The sequence below is a fragment of the Pinus tabuliformis genome, chromosome 4_2 (genome assembly GCF_031772625.1).
Source record: "Pinus tabuliformis cultivar Carrire ecotype Pingquan chromosome 4_2, CPIR1, whole genome shotgun sequence".
NCBI classification, from domain to species: Eukaryota; Viridiplantae; Streptophyta; class Pinopsida; order Pinales; family Pinaceae; genus Pinus; species Pinus tabuliformis.
In genome coordinates, this window is record NC_142304.1 from 711758211 (window position 1) to 711775268 (window position 17058).

Genomic DNA, 17058 nt, shown 5'->3' on the forward strand with positions numbered 1-17058 from the left:
TTCGAAACATCGATTCCAAAAATTTGTATGCAATAACTCCAGAAGACAACACCACACATAACATAGATAGCAAGAGCCTCAAATCAATAACTATCCTTGCTTTTCAAGAAAATAGCATGATAGTGACTACTGTTTTGAATGAGTTTAAGGGCCACCTTTTGCTTACCTCTTTTCATTGTTATTTTGTTGTTTGTTTGCTTGGGAAGGTGAGTAGCAATGGCAAACCACCTATTTCCCACTAGAGCATGAAATTGAATAATAGTCTTATCTTTTTCCAGGTTGAATTTTTTCCCTTGATATTTGGTCTTAGATAGTTAGCCCAATGTAATCTCTAGCGCTTTCTTATCTCAACGCCCAACTTTTTGCCGCAGAGCCCTCTAGCGTCCATGGTTGTGCTACAATATGTAAGTAACGAGCTATGTAAGTAATGAGCTTCCTCTGATTTTCTTCGGGCGTCGAGGGCCCTTCTTGAGCCCAACTTTTTCGCAGCAGGGAGCCCTACCATTATTTCTGATTTGGTGTGACTTTTGATAAGCCTCAGCAAAGATGTTTTCGAATTAAACACTGCAACTGCTCTTCACGTCACTAGTTGTTCCTCGACTGCTTTTATTTCTCGATGGCACTTCTTCATCGATGTTGGAAGATGGAAGAATCAAACAAGAGGGAGAGTGTGGAAGTTTGGAACGATTGAGGGAAGCCTAAGGAACAAAAACAAGCTCACAACCCCTTCTCACTGTTATACACACCAAAAAATGCATGTATATTTTTAGTATTTTTCAATCACGTACTAGCTTATAGTTTGATCGCTGAATTCACATTCTTGACGTAGACTGGTTGGTCGATTCCTTGAATGTAACACCTAGATTACAATGTAGTTGTTCTTAGTTGCCTAGGGCGAGATCTCCCTTCATAAAGTTCAAATCTATGAAAGGACTATAGCCATATAATTTTTTATACGATTCAAATCTATGAAAGTGTGCCAGGCTCCATTGCCATGTGAGTCAGAGGTATTGTATAAAATCTATGAAAGTGTGCCAGGCTCCATTGCCATGTGAGTAAGAGGTATTGTATAAAATCTATGAAAGTGTGCTAGGCTCCATTGCCATGTGAGTCAGAGGTATTGTATGCATTTGCGTTATGACCCTGGGCTTACTCTGACTTTGGTGTTTTTAACTTTAAGACGGATATTATAAATTTTGATGAGACAAATTCTAATGAGGGGTAAAAATTTACAGCAATGATCAAATATGTCTTAAAATATGAAATACATCCCACATGACGTCAAATTCCAGGGCTTGTGACAACTAAAAATATTGTAAAACATGTGTGAAAATTAATTTCATAATAAATAATTAAATTAAAATTTGAAAAAAACTATATCAGTTTAATCATAGAAATTCTATGATCTATTAATAAATTAATTAATTAAAATTCATTAAAAGCCTATTCCAAAATAGGCCCATTTATCAACTCCAAAAACATTTTTTTTAAGTTTGAAAAATTATTCAATAGATGATCTGAGAATGTGGGTGGGAAGAATTCACAATTTTTTACAGTTATGTTAACTATGTGCGTAGCGACGCTCTCTTGCTCGGTTAGAAATTGGTCAATAGTGGCATTGCATTCGAGGATGAACGTCTGTGCATGGTGTAACATGAAATTTCTAAATTATTTTAATGAGAACCAACAACGAATTAGACATGGAATTTTAGAATAGGTAAATGGAGTGGTGTAATAGTCACTTGGCCAATGTGAAGTTGAGTGGAAAAAATTAAGGAATTTAGTTGTATTTAGATTTTCAACTTTGTCAAGACCGCTAAACTAAACATGACCTGGCAATAGGTGACATCTAACTTGTACTTCTAATTTCCCCACCAAATTTCCCAAAGGTCCCCACCATAAACAATAATTGTGCATTTAACTTGTACTTCTAATTTCCTCACCAAATTTCCCAAGGTCTCCACCATAAACAATAATTGTGCGCTTAGAGCAAAATTCGCTTAGCGTAGTTTAGAAAGTGGAGAGCAAAATCTTCTTAGTTTAAAGAGGCGGAGGAGTTGTGTGGAAAGTTATGGAAATTTTTGTTATATTTAGAGAAAATCAAGAGATTTTGTAAATCCAAGTTATAGTTGTTAAAGTTTAAATTTTCAAGTGTTTTAGACATTTTCGATGATGCTGAATCTATTTCCACCATCAAAAATACGATTCAAACACTACTTTTATAAAATAAAATAAAAAATATTTACCCAAATTCCAACCACTTTTGATCATCTGACCAATCCCTTTGCCTCGTTAAACCACTCCAGCAAAATTAATACAATCTCATTTGCCCATCCTTTGGTGAGAGTTGATATTGGCCGCCCAATGTTAATGCAGAAAAATGAGGAATGTTATATTATTTGAATTTTTTTCGGATAGGGATGAAATAAATCTGACGGATTTAAAACTACCCACGTCATCAACAGATTAATACAAATATTATATCTATCTGGTCATTAAGCCTCTAGATGCACTCAACCCTAACTCGTACCAACCGAGACAGATGTCATCGGTATATTATCGAGACAGATGTCAATAAAAAAGTGTAAAGGATCAACAAGTGAACGAGTTCCCAAAAAGAGAAACTTTCGGTGTAATTAACATATTTAATTATAACTGATTTTGAACTTTCTTTAAAATTCATAAAAGAATAAAATAGGAAAATAGAACAATAGTTATTAAATCTACAATCTAATGATTTGACGTGTAAATCACATAAATAAGAATACATTTATCCTATCTATATGTATTATATATATAAAATAATATAAAATTTACAATAATGCTATATATATAAAAAATATTATTTAGAGTTTATTTCGAGTCGTTGACAAAATGATTATTTTTTTCATTTTGTTCAATTCTTTGTAAGTGACACGATGATAGGAAATATTATTGTTTGTTGTAGTTTTGATTGTCACTCTCACTCTTGAACTTAGAGAGAATATTTTTCTTAAAAAATTATGTATATATATATACACAAAGATTCACTAAAATTCTCTTGTTGGCATTCATAAGACACGTACCCTGCTCCCCTGCTTGTCCAAATCAGAAATAAAAGACCAAGAGATATGGCCTCCAGGTAGTTTCTTCCCTTGGTCATTCTCCTCAAGGCTCCCTCCGCTCCCTTCGGCTCAAGCTTTGCCACGACGAACTTTTGCCACCCAATGTTGAACGACGACATAGGCAGAGGACGAAGCCCCGATAGAGGTAGAGGTTGTGGACGTCCCTCCACCACCTTTGATGAAGCCTTTGTCGCAACCCTTTTCGACTATGGAATTCAAGCTTCCATAAGAAGAGAGGTCCTCGTTCTGGAGGAGGAAGAGACTTGCAGACGTCGTCCAACACTCCGAGCACTTCAGAGCCTCCTTGCTCTCTAGCTCTAGGAGAGAGCTCGAGAGAAAGCAAAATCCATTTGATGTATAATAGAGCTCTCTGCTTCCATAAACACTCCTCCTCCCTTAAGCGCTTGGTGAGACATCAAAATTGAATTTCCCCCCAACATTCTATCCCCCTCCTCTCCCACTCTCACCCTCGTGCTCCCCTCTAGTTGGTTATTTTTCTCTACCTGTCACTAGTGGTCCAATGGCCCCACCCCCGTCCTCACATATCCTCGTCCCTCTGGTTGCTGACACTCCCCTCCCTTCATCTCCCCTTGCTAGTCTCTATCGCTGTTACATCTTGGAGGAAACTCTTGCAGACTCTGACATTGTGTAGCCAATGACAACACTCAACTTCAGTGTGGTTCTAGCATGACTTTAATGCAACTTCAATGTAGCAAGTGCCAATGTCCCAAGTACCATGGCGACCCACAAGTTGGTAAACTTCTACCACACAATTGCAATTTTAATTTGGTTCGTGAACATTCCACCCACTAGATTCATTATTGTATTTTTTGTTCCTCACCAATTTTTGTTCAAAAATATGCAACATCTAGACTTCTTGTTTTAAATTTTGATTATTGTCAAACTATGTGCAAAAGTCAACCTTTTCAACAAATTAGGCTTTGGTTTCTCTTTCTGAAACATAAGATATGCAACATCTAAGCTTCTTATTTTAAATTTCGATTATTGTCAAACTATGTACAAAAGTCAACTTTTTCAACAAATTAGGCTCTGGTTTCCCTTTCTGAAACATAATTTTTTGACTTTGATACACTCAAAGATGTAAATTATATATATTTTATAATATTAATATAATATAAATATATTTGTTTAAAAAAAAAAACCAAATTTCAATGAATATAGAACAACCAATTATTAACTCTGCAATCCAAATTACAAAAAGACACAAATTTATCATTTAAAACAACCCACTCTGCAATCCAAATTATCATTTATGCCGTTATACGTGCTTGACCAAATAATATAATTCCTTTTTTAATAGTTTTTCCTCCTTTTTATAATACACATCAGTCAATATATTTTAACTTTGGCCAAATCAATTAAAAAAAACTCAGTAAATCCAGCGCTTAGATGTATTTTGAAAATGCACTGGACTCCTCATCGTTATGTGACATTGACCATGGATTAAAAATAAGAAAATAAATATTAACGAGTGTTGTAGTAGTTAGTCTTGACATTTTTAGTTTAAATATAGTTAAATTGAAATTTGGATTGTTTGAAAGGTAAAATTGTTGATAAGTTTAAGTTAGGGAATTAATTTTTTATCAACAACTAAATTAATATATTCATTGATCTAATTTTTGGGAAAAAATAATATATCTATTATGGTAATCTAGGTGAGTTTGTTTAATGTTCACTCTTGTAATTAGTGGTCCTTTTGTTTCTGAGGCTGACACTTGTCGTCCACATTCAGCGGGAGATTGTTCAACCATTTCTGTTATCGTCTTCATCCTTCAGGCGGAATGGTAGGAATTTTTGTTATGGCCGCCTAGCAGGGATCGATATCCCTCGCTTCTGCTATCATTCCTGCCTGTCTATCGCCGTATGTGTCTCGTCGAGGTCGAGAAGAGTCCAAGCCCGTGGCATCTTGCGCCATGCCTGCAGAGTCCCAGTAAAGCCAAGCATCCATTTCCAAGGAATGGGCATGAGCGAATATTAAGAGATTTCAAAGGTTCACAGGTGGGTACTGGAACTTCCCTAAGTCCAGACTCTTTGATCCGGTGCATTTTTCAAGTGAGAGCACCTTCAGCTTTCCACTACAGCTTCCTAAAGCATCTATCAGGCCAAAGTGAGATATCATATTGCATTCCTCTAACTGTAAATTTTCAAGCGAAATTGCAGTTTTGGTCACACTTGCGCGCACTAGGGCAGCCTTGTCCGATGGACTCCAAACCCAGGTCTGTTAATCCTCGACAACAGGTAATTGACAGCAGTTTCAGATTTTGCATAACTGAAGAATTTCCCAGAGCCTGAAAACCCTTCTCTGTGACTTTCTGGAGATTTACAAATGTTAATTTAGTTAAATTCTTGCAGTAAAGTCCGATAGCAGCTAAAGTATGATTAGTAACTTTTACGGCCTGCAGCTTCACCTTCTCCAGCTTTGTTGAACTCGACACTAAAGACATAATCCCTTGGTCACCAACAAGAGAATAGTCACTGACGGATAAGGATTTAAGATTGGGACAGTGCTGCCCAACTGCTTCCAGGGACTTGTTTCTGATATTTGGGCAGCTTTCTATGTTGAGGGTTAATAAGTCAGGGCAATTTTCCGCAATAGCTTCCAAACCCTTGTCTCCAATCAATGGGCAGTTGAACAGGTCAAGCTTTTCCAACAGATGACAGCCCTTAGCAATTGCCAACAGTCCCTTGTCGCTAATTAGGGCAATCCCAGAGAGATAAGACCCTGAGTGTTGGGCATCCAAGACCAATTGTACTAAGACCTAGCTCACTCACCCCTCGGGAAGGGTGATTTCCTCGGATTTTGAGCTTGCCTAGTCCTCCTCGACCACCCATGCCTATAGAAATTGCTGCAAGCCTAATATCAGTAGCTCTCTTTCCTTCCAAACACCTGGACAGGTCTCCAATAGCCCACCTTGGCTGCTTTTCACCTGTTCCTTTCCATCCTACGTCGAACTCCGTTGACTCTGACTCTAAATATTCCACTTCACCAAATCCATCATCGGAAAACTCTTCAAAATTGTTCTCGGTAAAACTTGCATTCTCTTGACACACTGTACTCTGTTCTGAGCAGTCTCTATTAGGTGTTTCTCCACAAGTTTTGGGGCTTGGCTTGGATCTCTTGATTTCACTTCTCCGCATGTTGCTCTGGAGCATAAGCCAGCGCTTCGAGACACACGCGGATACGCTGCGGTCTCGAGCTGCTGGTAGATGCCTGAATATTTCAAAAAGACATTCATCAGGCAGCATGTTAATAAGATCTTTATGTTCTTGCTTTGGCTTTGTCTCTCTGAATGGTATGATGAAATTACCACAGAGTCTTTTCCGAGGAGGGCAAAGTATTCCATTCGAGGTGCAAGAGACAAGAAAAGATCTGTATCCACATGACCAGAAAACTTAGGCCTTCCAAAGTCTTCATCACCTGCAGATCCAAGATATAGCACCCTCAGCACAAAAGATATATAGCACCAGTCATTTTTTTACTACCTCAATGGCAAATAAACCAAACATAAAGTGTTAAGAAACAGCCAACAAAGCCACAAACTCTGTAAAAAATGGGATAGGTGACTGAAATTTAGCTACAGCACCCAACAGATCACAACCAACACTCGTAAATCATCTACCATACTTGAAAAGTTGAAACAAACCCACAGATCGTTCAGAGAACAATTCCAGATTGATGAATAGAGTGATAATACATTTATCCCTTTTAAGTTAATATTAAGATTCATTATTCAAATAATTACACAACAGCTGAAGGCCTAAAACTAGACAAAACCAAGGCTCCTCCTCCTAAGATGCTAAATGATAGTCAAAGGTTGCCTTAAACCCAGCAAGAACAAGCAAAAGCACAAGGTAAAATGGATGGAAAGAAACGTAGCAAATGATTTAAAATCCACAAATCAAAAGTCCAAAACATTAAAGCCCCGGACACCCATTAACGACAGCAACAGCGACAACCGAAGAAGAAAAGTATTATGAAGTTGAGGTTGAAGATGCAGAGGACGGATCAGATTCTGATGTTGGGGGAGATAAAGACAACCAGCAAGTAAAGGGCAAGGGATTGAGGTGGGCTGATGTAGACGACAATGGATTGGATAAGGCGCAAAAAATGCTCATAGAAGCTCTGCCTCCAAAGTTGTCTGGAAGGAGCAAGGCCTTGATGAAACATATAATTTGTTTATCAGAAGAGGATGATCCATCTGAATTAATCATGAAGTGGGTGAGAATAATGAAGCCCAAAAGAGTAGATTGGCTTGCAGTCCTCAAACAGATGGAAGAACAGAACCTCAACCATCCCCTCTTCTTCAAGGTCAATGGCTTTTCAATTATTATGGATGTGCTTCTTAAATATAGATGGACTGAGTAAATTATTAACCAAGTTGATCTGTATGACATTTTCTTTTCAGTCCACTAATGCCTTTACTGCTCTGCAATTTATGCCATACGAAGCTTCTTGGCAGTGTTATCAGACTCTTCGCAGTCCAAGTGGAGTCGGGAGTTTGACTATGTTTTAAGAGGAAACAGAGTCTAATCAGCTGAATCTGAATCAATCCCGACTTATTCTTTAAAGTTTAACTCATAAATATCACCCAAACTCACTGTTACCACTCAAATTATCACCTAGGAGGAAAAGTCCTAACCTCAATGGGACAGCGTAGACGCATAATAGGCAAGCCACTCACTGTCACATTGATGGCCTTGCCCGACCAAGGAGACTGCCTATCCCAGGGGAATCCACATGATCAATTTAAACTTAGATTGTTGGGAGAGAAATTGGAAAATACTAGCATGAATGGACTACTCTTATGCTTAACTCAATCAAATCGATTCATTCGTCAAAGATGTGAGAATTTGCAAGTAAATTGTTGAATTAATCCCAAAAGGAGAAGTGAATGTCACATTATCCTTTTTATACTATTACTAATGTTGAGATCAAGCGTGAAATACCCCGAAGTGAATGCTTAAATGGTTACAAACAAGTAGATTAATGTTGAGATCAAGTGTGAAATACCCCGAAGTGAATGCTTAAATGGTTACAAACAAGTAGATTAATGTTGAGAACAAGTGTGAAGTAATCCCAAAGTGATGCTTAAATGATTACAAAATGTAGATTAATGTTGAGAACAATTGTGAAGTATCCCAAGTGATGCATAATTTGTTATAAAATTAGATTGATTCGAGTCACAAGGTGATGCTGAATCTAAAACCCCTGTCTAGATAAAGACCATTCACGTATGGAAATTGCAACGAGTAATCCATAAAGTCCAATTTTAAATACTATTCAAAAATTGCAACTGAAGACCATAAGCATAATGTTATTCAGATTTTGTGATAAATCATTTTTGCTTCACGTATTAGTCCTTAAGAGAGTGATCTTATTAACGAAAATGCAGCGAATTTGAGTCATATCCAATATCTCTAGAACCAGTGGGTATTGACACGCTCAAATAGCGCTTATCAAAGTGTTAGGTTGTAAGCAGTTGTGGTTATCAATTTGAAACATTGTCTTAGTACGTGTGTATGATCACAATATAAGTAATGCCCTAATATTTCGAAGTATGGCATATATCAGTGTTATCATAAGAAATAGTGATTGCAAATGAATGAAAACAAAAACATCTAAAATGCTATACAAATAATTCCAAGTGAAGTATTACTCTCTTGATTCTGCCTTAAACTGAATCTGCCCTTAAATAGTATAGCCTTAAGAAAATATTCCTGTAATTCGTCGCAAAGTAAAAACATCCATTCCTTTTTTAGCAATATTAAACCGGATCTGATATAATCGTTGCAAGTGCAAGTGCTGTGATATGCTAAAGCAAGGTCTAGAATTATTGCCAGTATTTAAGATATTTGCCATTAGCAAAACCTAAACCCTAACGTCCTCTTATTGGAGCAAGATTGACCTTCTTCAAAGCTTATATCAGTTGGAAAAACAATGGCAATCCTTGCAAAAAAAACTAGTCATCGATAAAAGAGAAACATAGAGCGAAAACCTCACATTGAATTTGCCCCTTAATTGCATTCTCCCAAATGTTTTTCAACTAAGCTTGTAGAGGAACTGCCACAACTCCAACCGTGACTTTAGCAAGTGAATCCTCTTTTCTATTTATAACATTCAAATTAAAACCTGATTAATAAAATAATATTTCTTTACAAAAGACCCTGGTATCCTCCTTTTTTTCCCTTTGAGTGAATAAAATAGGCCCACAATGCCACTTGTCATCTCCATAAGGAAAGAGCTAGCCTCTAAATCTGTAGGGAAGACCTCAACATTGTGTCCTTATCCCAAAACACCTCAAAAGGTGACATATGCGTTTAAATATGTGACAATGGATTAAATAATGTGTCCTCTTTAGTTGGTGGTCTGCACTCATATAAGCTATATTCTTCTTTTCTGGAAACTTTCCAGTTTTGTCCCTCAACATTCTCGTAGATGTTTTCTTCCAAATTGTAGGATATAATTTCAGGTGTAATTTCCAGCATTATTTCTCAGTGTGCCTATAAATCAACACTGCAATGATTGCAGTTTTGCAGTGATTCCTGGTGTTGTCTTTTGAGTCACTGAGCAGTGGTGAAAGTCCTATTTCTGTTCGTTTGCTTGGGATATTTGTGATGTTAGGTACCTTTCTTTGGTTTTCCATTTCCCCACTTACTGCTGGTTTTCTGTTCTTGTACTCAATAAATAGAGCCTTCTTACCAGCGTCATTAAGGTTCTTTACTTCAAATGGGGTAAATTCCTTTCTGATGTAGCCATGTAGTTCTCCTCAATTTTTTTATCAACGTTTGAGGAACTTCTACTTTGAGATTTAGCAAGCTTGCTGATTTCTTATATTCAGTGGTGTAGTCCTGAACAATTTTTCTTGTGTTTGTGAAAATATCACAATTAAATGGATCTTCTTGATATCCAATATCGTAGAACTGATTCTTCAACAGCATTTTGAATGTCTCCCATGATACTATCAAGGGTCTCCTTTGCTGCTACAAAGATTGCATATAGCTGTCTCACCTTAAAGCATGGTGGAAGATAACGAGGGAGTCCTCAAATTCAAAAGGTTTCAGGCTGTTTACCCTTAGTATCCTCTTGATGAGAATTTCCTTCTTTCTTGAAATTTACTGAGCATTCCTCTCTCTTTGTCATTAGATGGGTCATCATTTTTGTTAACATACCAATATTTGTTTTTAACCGACTAAGGATGATATTGGTTCTTCTCTTTCTTCTTGGTATTGTTTGTCAATATGAAAGACCAAATACACAATGCATGGAAGATGTAAAATATGATTTTTATATCAAATGGGGCCATTGCATACAATGAGGCAGATCTCCTTTTATATTACTGCTTATTTATTGTACAACTAATTTCCTTAATCACATTAATTACAAGTGAATTTGAATTAATCTTACCAAAATTCTTAGTTCCTTGAAGTTTATCTATTATGTTATCAATGCATGGCAATGGATATCAGTTTTTAAGGGTATGGATCAACAATCGTCAACACTTTTAACTGCTTTGAAGTTTTGCTCTACTCCGTTGGATCAGGTGACACACTTTTAACTGTTGATTTGAAGGGTGACTGCTTTTTCCAAATATCAGTTGAGTTGCCTTATTGCTTTTTCCAAATATCATTTGAGTTGCCTTACTACTTTTTCCCATTCTTTTATGTCACTATTGAAGATATTTTCACTGCTTTTTCCCTACGAATTGTTGTTGCTGTTCTTCTTCCCTAGCTTCTGGCAAGCACTGTTCTTTTGTGCAGAGAAAGGCTGGTTGATGAAGCTCTTCGCATTCTGCACTAGATGGACTTCAGTAGAGAAATCCCTGTGGATACCCAAATCTACCATATACTCCTGGATTGATGCATTGTCCAGAAATTATTGGAAGAAGGCAAGCAGGTCCACGCCCACATGAGAATCGCAGGGGCTCATCAAAATCCCTACTTGGCTGCCAAGCTTGTTTATCTTTATTCTGCCTGTGGAAGCATTGTCGATGCGCGGGCGGCATTCGATGAAGCCTCTGAGCGGACTATGTTTATGTGGAATGCTTTGCTCAGAGCTTATGTTAAGAATGGGTTCTGTGAAACCAAGGCTATGGAGATTTATAATCAGATGAGGTTATCTGGAACGGAGCTTGATAATTTTACGTTCTCAATCATGCTGAAGGCATGTGGAAGCTTAATGGACCTGCAACAGGGGATGGAGATTCATGGGCAGGTTATCAAGACCGGTTATGAGCTTGATGTCTTTGTGGGAGGTGTGCTTGTGGATATGTATTGCAGGTGCCGTTCTGTGGAGGATGCAACCCAAGTGTTTGAGGAAATGCGCCATCGAGATGTGGTCACATGGACAGCTATGATTGCTGGACTTGTGCATAATGGGTTTCATGGCGAAGCATTGGAATGTTTCCGGCAGATACATGTGGAGGAACCCCGGGGATATCTCTATACTTCTGCGCCTGCTGTGCACAGGGTGTAGTATTTCACGGATACTGAGTTTTTCATCAGATGGGATGGGCATTGGGATATATTCCTGGACGAGGATTTTCCCACAACAGCCAATCACATTAAGGCGAATGCAGAGGAATTCAAATAAGTGTTTTTGCGTGTGCGTACAAGCTCATATGCAAGTGCAAGCAATAGGTTAATTTCGTGGTACTATGCTGTTTAAAGTTTCTGTAGTTTATTGTCTAGGGATGGATTCTGTATGCTATTTCCTGAAATTATGTTCAGGGCTTTTATATATATACTAATTAAACTATGTATTCAAAGTTTGCCTAATACTCTTTCTGATGTAAATAAATTTCAATGAACATCAAATTATTCTCATAATTTGCATGGATTCTTGCAACATATCATCCACAGGTTTTTTTTCCCTTCAATTTTGTGATTCGTCCCTTCTGGTCGAGGAAGGTTCCGGACCTTCACGTCTTACCTGAGCTCAAAAAGATAGAACAATATCAAAGGTCACTAAGCAAGTAATTCAAATGACCAGTATAAGAGCGATACAGTGCACTATTGCAAGTAAGATGGAATGTTCACAAATCAATGGGAGAGCCTAGACGCATTATAGGCAAGCCACTGTCGTCAACACTTTCATTCTAGTTGAGACATCTGGCATGGTTTCCTACTCGACCTCTGGGTATAGTCCTGCTTGACATATGTGCACCGATTTTACGTCACCTTATAATATTTATTATTTTAAACCAAAATACAATTCTTTCAATTTAACATTTCTATCGGCCTCTCTTTGCACCTTTTGGGGCAATTGCTAGTTAATAGAAATTGAGCAAAAATCAAAGTCTTTACTAATTTTGTTGAGATTCTAAATTTATTAATTCTTTATCATTTAAAAATAATAGTTTAATAATAGTAATTAAAAATAAATAAATTAGTAACAATGTTTATTGAATAGTTTATATTTTAATTTTGAATTAAAATCATTATATTTAAATAAATCTATTCAGTATATTTAAAAACCTCAAACCACTTAACTTATACAATTTCAATAATAAAAAAATTATTTTAATATTTTATTATTAAATTTAAATTTAATAAAAATCTTCACATACAATCTTCATATATTCATGCTTAAAAAAATATATATTATAAGGTAAGATATAAACAAAATATAATGTACTAAGATAATCAAATGTAATTCGGCTAAGATCAATAAAAGATATTTGAATTTAATAAGGCATGTGAATAAAGAATATGTGGAATTACTTCAATCGGGTGATTTTTTATTTATAAAATTAGGTAAATATATAAATTTTCAATTTTTTTACAATTTAGTTATTCGTTCAGGTTTAAGTCGTCTAAAACCAATTTGTATTCCAAATAACAAAACTCTCCATTACTTTCACTACTAAGGAACAAAAAGAACATTATGCACACTTAACCAAGCAAAGGATTCAAGTCCTCAAGGATAGAGAAGAAAGCTGGCGCCTAAGAAGCCGAGCGATCTGGCTTAAGGAGGGAGATGAAAACACAAAGTTCTATCACCGCTTTGCCAATGGGTGGAAAGCCATCAACACCATCTGGGAGCTTCAAAATGATCAGGGACATCAGGTCAGTACCTCCAGAGAGCTCGCTTCTTTAGCCACCTTACATTTCAAGAATATATACGCGGCCCCGAGGGAAGCCAATATGCTAGAAATCATGCGTGTGGCTGAGCTATTCCCCAGGTTTGTGGATGCAGAGGAAGGGGAGGAGCTAATCAAGGAGGTAACATTGGGGGAGCTAGAGGCTACCATCCAAGGCTTCCAAAGAGACAAGAGCCCGGGACCTGATGGCTGGTCCATAGAATTCTACCTAGCTTTCTTTGACATCTTGGGTCTGGATCTACTTAAGGTGGTGGAGCATTGCCGCCTCTCTGGAAAAATGTCCCCGGCTATCAAATCCACGTTCATTGCTCTCATCCCCAAATCCGACAAGCCTGCCTCTTTTAATGACTTTCGGCCCATCTCGCTGTGCAACTGCCTTTACAAGATCATAGCTAAAATCCTAGCTAACAGACTCAAGCCCATCCTCTCGGCTCACATCTCCCCTGAACAATTCGCTTTCCTTCAGCACCGCCAGATACATGAAGCTGTTGGAACAGCCCAAGAACTCCTCCACTCGGTGCACTGTAAGAACCTGAAAGGGATGATCTTAAAGGTGGATCTGTCCAAGGCTTTTGATAGAGCAAACTGGCTCTATATCTGCCTGCTCCTTACTCATATGGGCTTCCCTTACATGTATATCAAATGGATTATGAGTTGTATTACTGATGTGTCATACAGTGTCCTTCTCAATGGAGCTCCCACTCCATTTTTCTCGGCCGAGAGGGGTCTTAGGCAGGGATGCCCCCTCTCACCCCTACTATTCCTTCTCATCATGGAGGGGCTTAGCAGATTGATAGGGGTAGAACACAGAAGGGGCAGGATAGCGGGGATAAAAATGATGGACAACTGCTTCCTTACCCACCTACTGTTTGTGGATGATGTGCTCATCTTCTTGAATGGCAGTATTGGCGACACCACAACTTTACAATATGTTTTTGATCTCTTTCAGAAGGCAACAGGCATGATCATTAACGTTCACAAGTCCACTCTGACTGCAGTAGGATGCTCTCAGCTCGAAGTACAATTTGCTCTCCGCCGCTTCCCTTTTACCTCACAACCTCTGGAGGACGGGCTGAAATATTTAGGGTTCCAGCTGAAACCATCGGGCTACAAAATTGCAGACTGGACTTGGCTCATCTCTAAGGTGGAAAAGAGATTGAACACTTGGTTCAACAGATATCTCTCTCGAGCGGGCAGGCTCATCCTCATAAAAGCTGTGCTGGAAGCAACACCGGTATACTGGATGACTCTGGCCTGGATCCCAAGGGGAATTCTAGCCAGGCTACAAAAAATATGCAGCAGGTTCCTATGGAAAGGCAATAAGCAGGGAAATCTCTTCGCCTGGGTAAAATGGGACACAATTGCTAGGCCCAAGAGATGGGGGGGTTGGGGCATAAAAAGGTTGGACCTCTTTGCCAAAGCTTTGGCTGCAAAATTGGGTTGGCAACTTATCACCACGCACAGCCTATGGACAAAAGTAGCTTATGCTAAGTACATCTCCCCTGAAAACACTATGGACTGGATTCGGAGGGATCATAGGGCTAGCAGCAGCCTGTCCATTATCTGGAAAGCGGTGCTAAACTCCCTCCCCCTTATACGGGAAGGATTAACTTGGAGGATTCATGAGGGGAATACAATCCACATAGGTGTGGATCCCTGGATCAGATGTGGGAACGCCCACAGGCTCCCAGCAGAGGTGATAGAACTCCTAGCGGATCAAGGACATTCTCATCTATGCCATATTGCTGATCAGGCAAATACCACTCTTTTCCAGCAGGCCTGGAAGTCGGCCCAAGATCTCCACCTCCCAGGCCATTGGCATCAGGCTTGGGAGGGCTTCACCGAGGCTCTTACTCAAGCTCACATCAGGATAACAGAAGGAGAGGACGAAATTGTGTGGGCATATGAAAAAAATGGGAGATACTCGCCTAAGGAAGGGTATCTGAAACTCATGGAGATCGTTAAACCAGAGAATGTACAGTCCTGGTGGAAAGCCCTATGGAAGCTTAAAGCAGCCCCCAGAACGCGATTGCTTATGTGGACCATCCTTTTCAACAAAATCCCCACTGGCTCAAACTTGATGAAGCGATCCTTCCATGGTCCTTTTTGGTGTCACCTATGCAGGAACAATGAGGAAAGCACCGAACACTTATTCCTGCACTGCCCTATTATCTCTGAGCAATGGAACCTTATTCTAGCCCCCTCCCCTTCCCTCCAGCGTTGGCAAGGGAGATCTATCATGGAGGCCTGGCTGGACTGGCTAGAGAGGCACAAGGGTAGAGACAGAAATCTGCCCCTTCTTATGTGCTGGGCTTTTTGGACAGCAAGGAACCGGGCCATTTTTGACCATAAGGACCCCCTATGGCTTTCCATCAGATCTCGTATCCTCGCAGACTTTGACTCATTGCCTGAAGACACCTCTCAGACTCCCTCCAGGAACATCCAACCTGAGCTCATAGATAAAGCACATCCTTGGGCCTATTTTGATGGCTCAGCCCAAGAAGAGGGCTGTGGGGGGGCATACTCTACCTGAGGGAAGCCCACTGTTTCAAGATCCAAATGAACCTGGGAAGAGGCACAAACAACTTTGCTGAGCTAACCACGGCCAAACATCTCATCCACTTTGCTCTAGAGAAACACTGCTCACATCTCCAACTGTTTGGGGACTCTAAACTTGTTTGCAACTGGCTCAACAGAACTTCTCATTGCTCTGCTTTTACGTTGAGACATATATTGGATGAGGCTCACAGACTTACGACATCTTTTGATAACTTTGTCTGTCATCACATTTACAGGGAGCGCAACTCAGGGGCAGACTACCTATCAAAGGAGGCAGCGCGTAGGCAGGAAGAGGACTGGCTGATTCAGGAAGAAGTTGATGGAACTTTCCATCAATACTACCACAGACCGTTCATAGATCTACATATACATTAGGAGACATAATCACACTGTCACTCCTTATACACTCCTGTTTATCTTTTTTGGCTTCTTACTGTTTTCGTCAGCTGCTGTTTATAGTTCAGTACTTATGGTGTTACAAGCTCTCTTAGAGAATTTTTGACAGTCATACAGCATGGACTGTTTCAGTGACTTTATTTTTTGAGACCTACATGCCCTCCCTGCGTGGAGAATACAGGATTTTTTGGTACAGTTACCTACCTTGTCGGTTACAGTAGTTCTGAGACTTTCACGACCTCCATGTGTGGAGACTGATGCAAAACTTATATGCTTGTTGCTGTTACAACAAACTGTTTGTTTTTTGGGAGGCAACCAGCCTCAATATGCATATGCTATGGCATCTACAGAATGTAATTTCTCATTGTTAATAGAAATTACGACTTTTTCCATGGGAAAAAAAAACAAAACTCTCCATTAAAATTATCTTTGGTAAAAAAGAAAAAAAAATACCAATTTGTATTCCAAATAAAAAAACTCCCCTTTCAAATTATCCTTCGAAAAAAACAAAAGAAAAAAAATTATATCTGAATTAGAGGCTAGAGAGGGGGGAATTAAGACGATCCCCCTCTGATCTTGAACACAACCCAGTCACATGCGAGAGAGAATACATCTTTGGCGATGTGCCGATCCTTAGATCCTCTGTGTTGGCTCCCCGTTAATGGCGGTGTAGAAGGTCAACACTCCCCGTGTGTTTCGTGGCATGTGCTTAAATCTAGCGATGTGTCTATTTACTAATGCCTGCGGGTTTTGGTGTAACAACAATCGTGACTCCAACAAGTGGTATCAGAGCTAGAGGTCTCGAGTTCGAAACACACTGGGCTCGCGTTGGGGGGGAGATTGTTGGCTCCCCGTTAATGGTGGTGTAGAAGGTCAAT

General features: G+C 39.0%; 1 protein-coding gene and 1 pseudogene across 1 annotated transcript; one reads left to right on the forward strand and one right to left on the reverse strand.

Moving 5' to 3' along the window:
* Positions 1-4932: 4932 nt before the first annotated feature.
* LOC149171481 (EIN3-binding F-box protein 1-like) lies at positions 4933-10968 on the reverse strand (annotated as a pseudogene).
* Positions 10969-11031: 63 nt separating this feature from the next.
* On the forward strand, positions 11032-11598 carry LOC149171482 (pentatricopeptide repeat-containing protein At1g71460, chloroplastic-like). The gene has a single exon (XM_089425999.1). The coding sequence runs from the start codon at positions 11032-11034 to the stop codon at positions 11596-11598; it is 567 nt and encodes a 188-aa protein (XP_089282125.1).
* The last annotated feature ends 5460 nt before the right edge of the window (positions 11599-17058 follow it).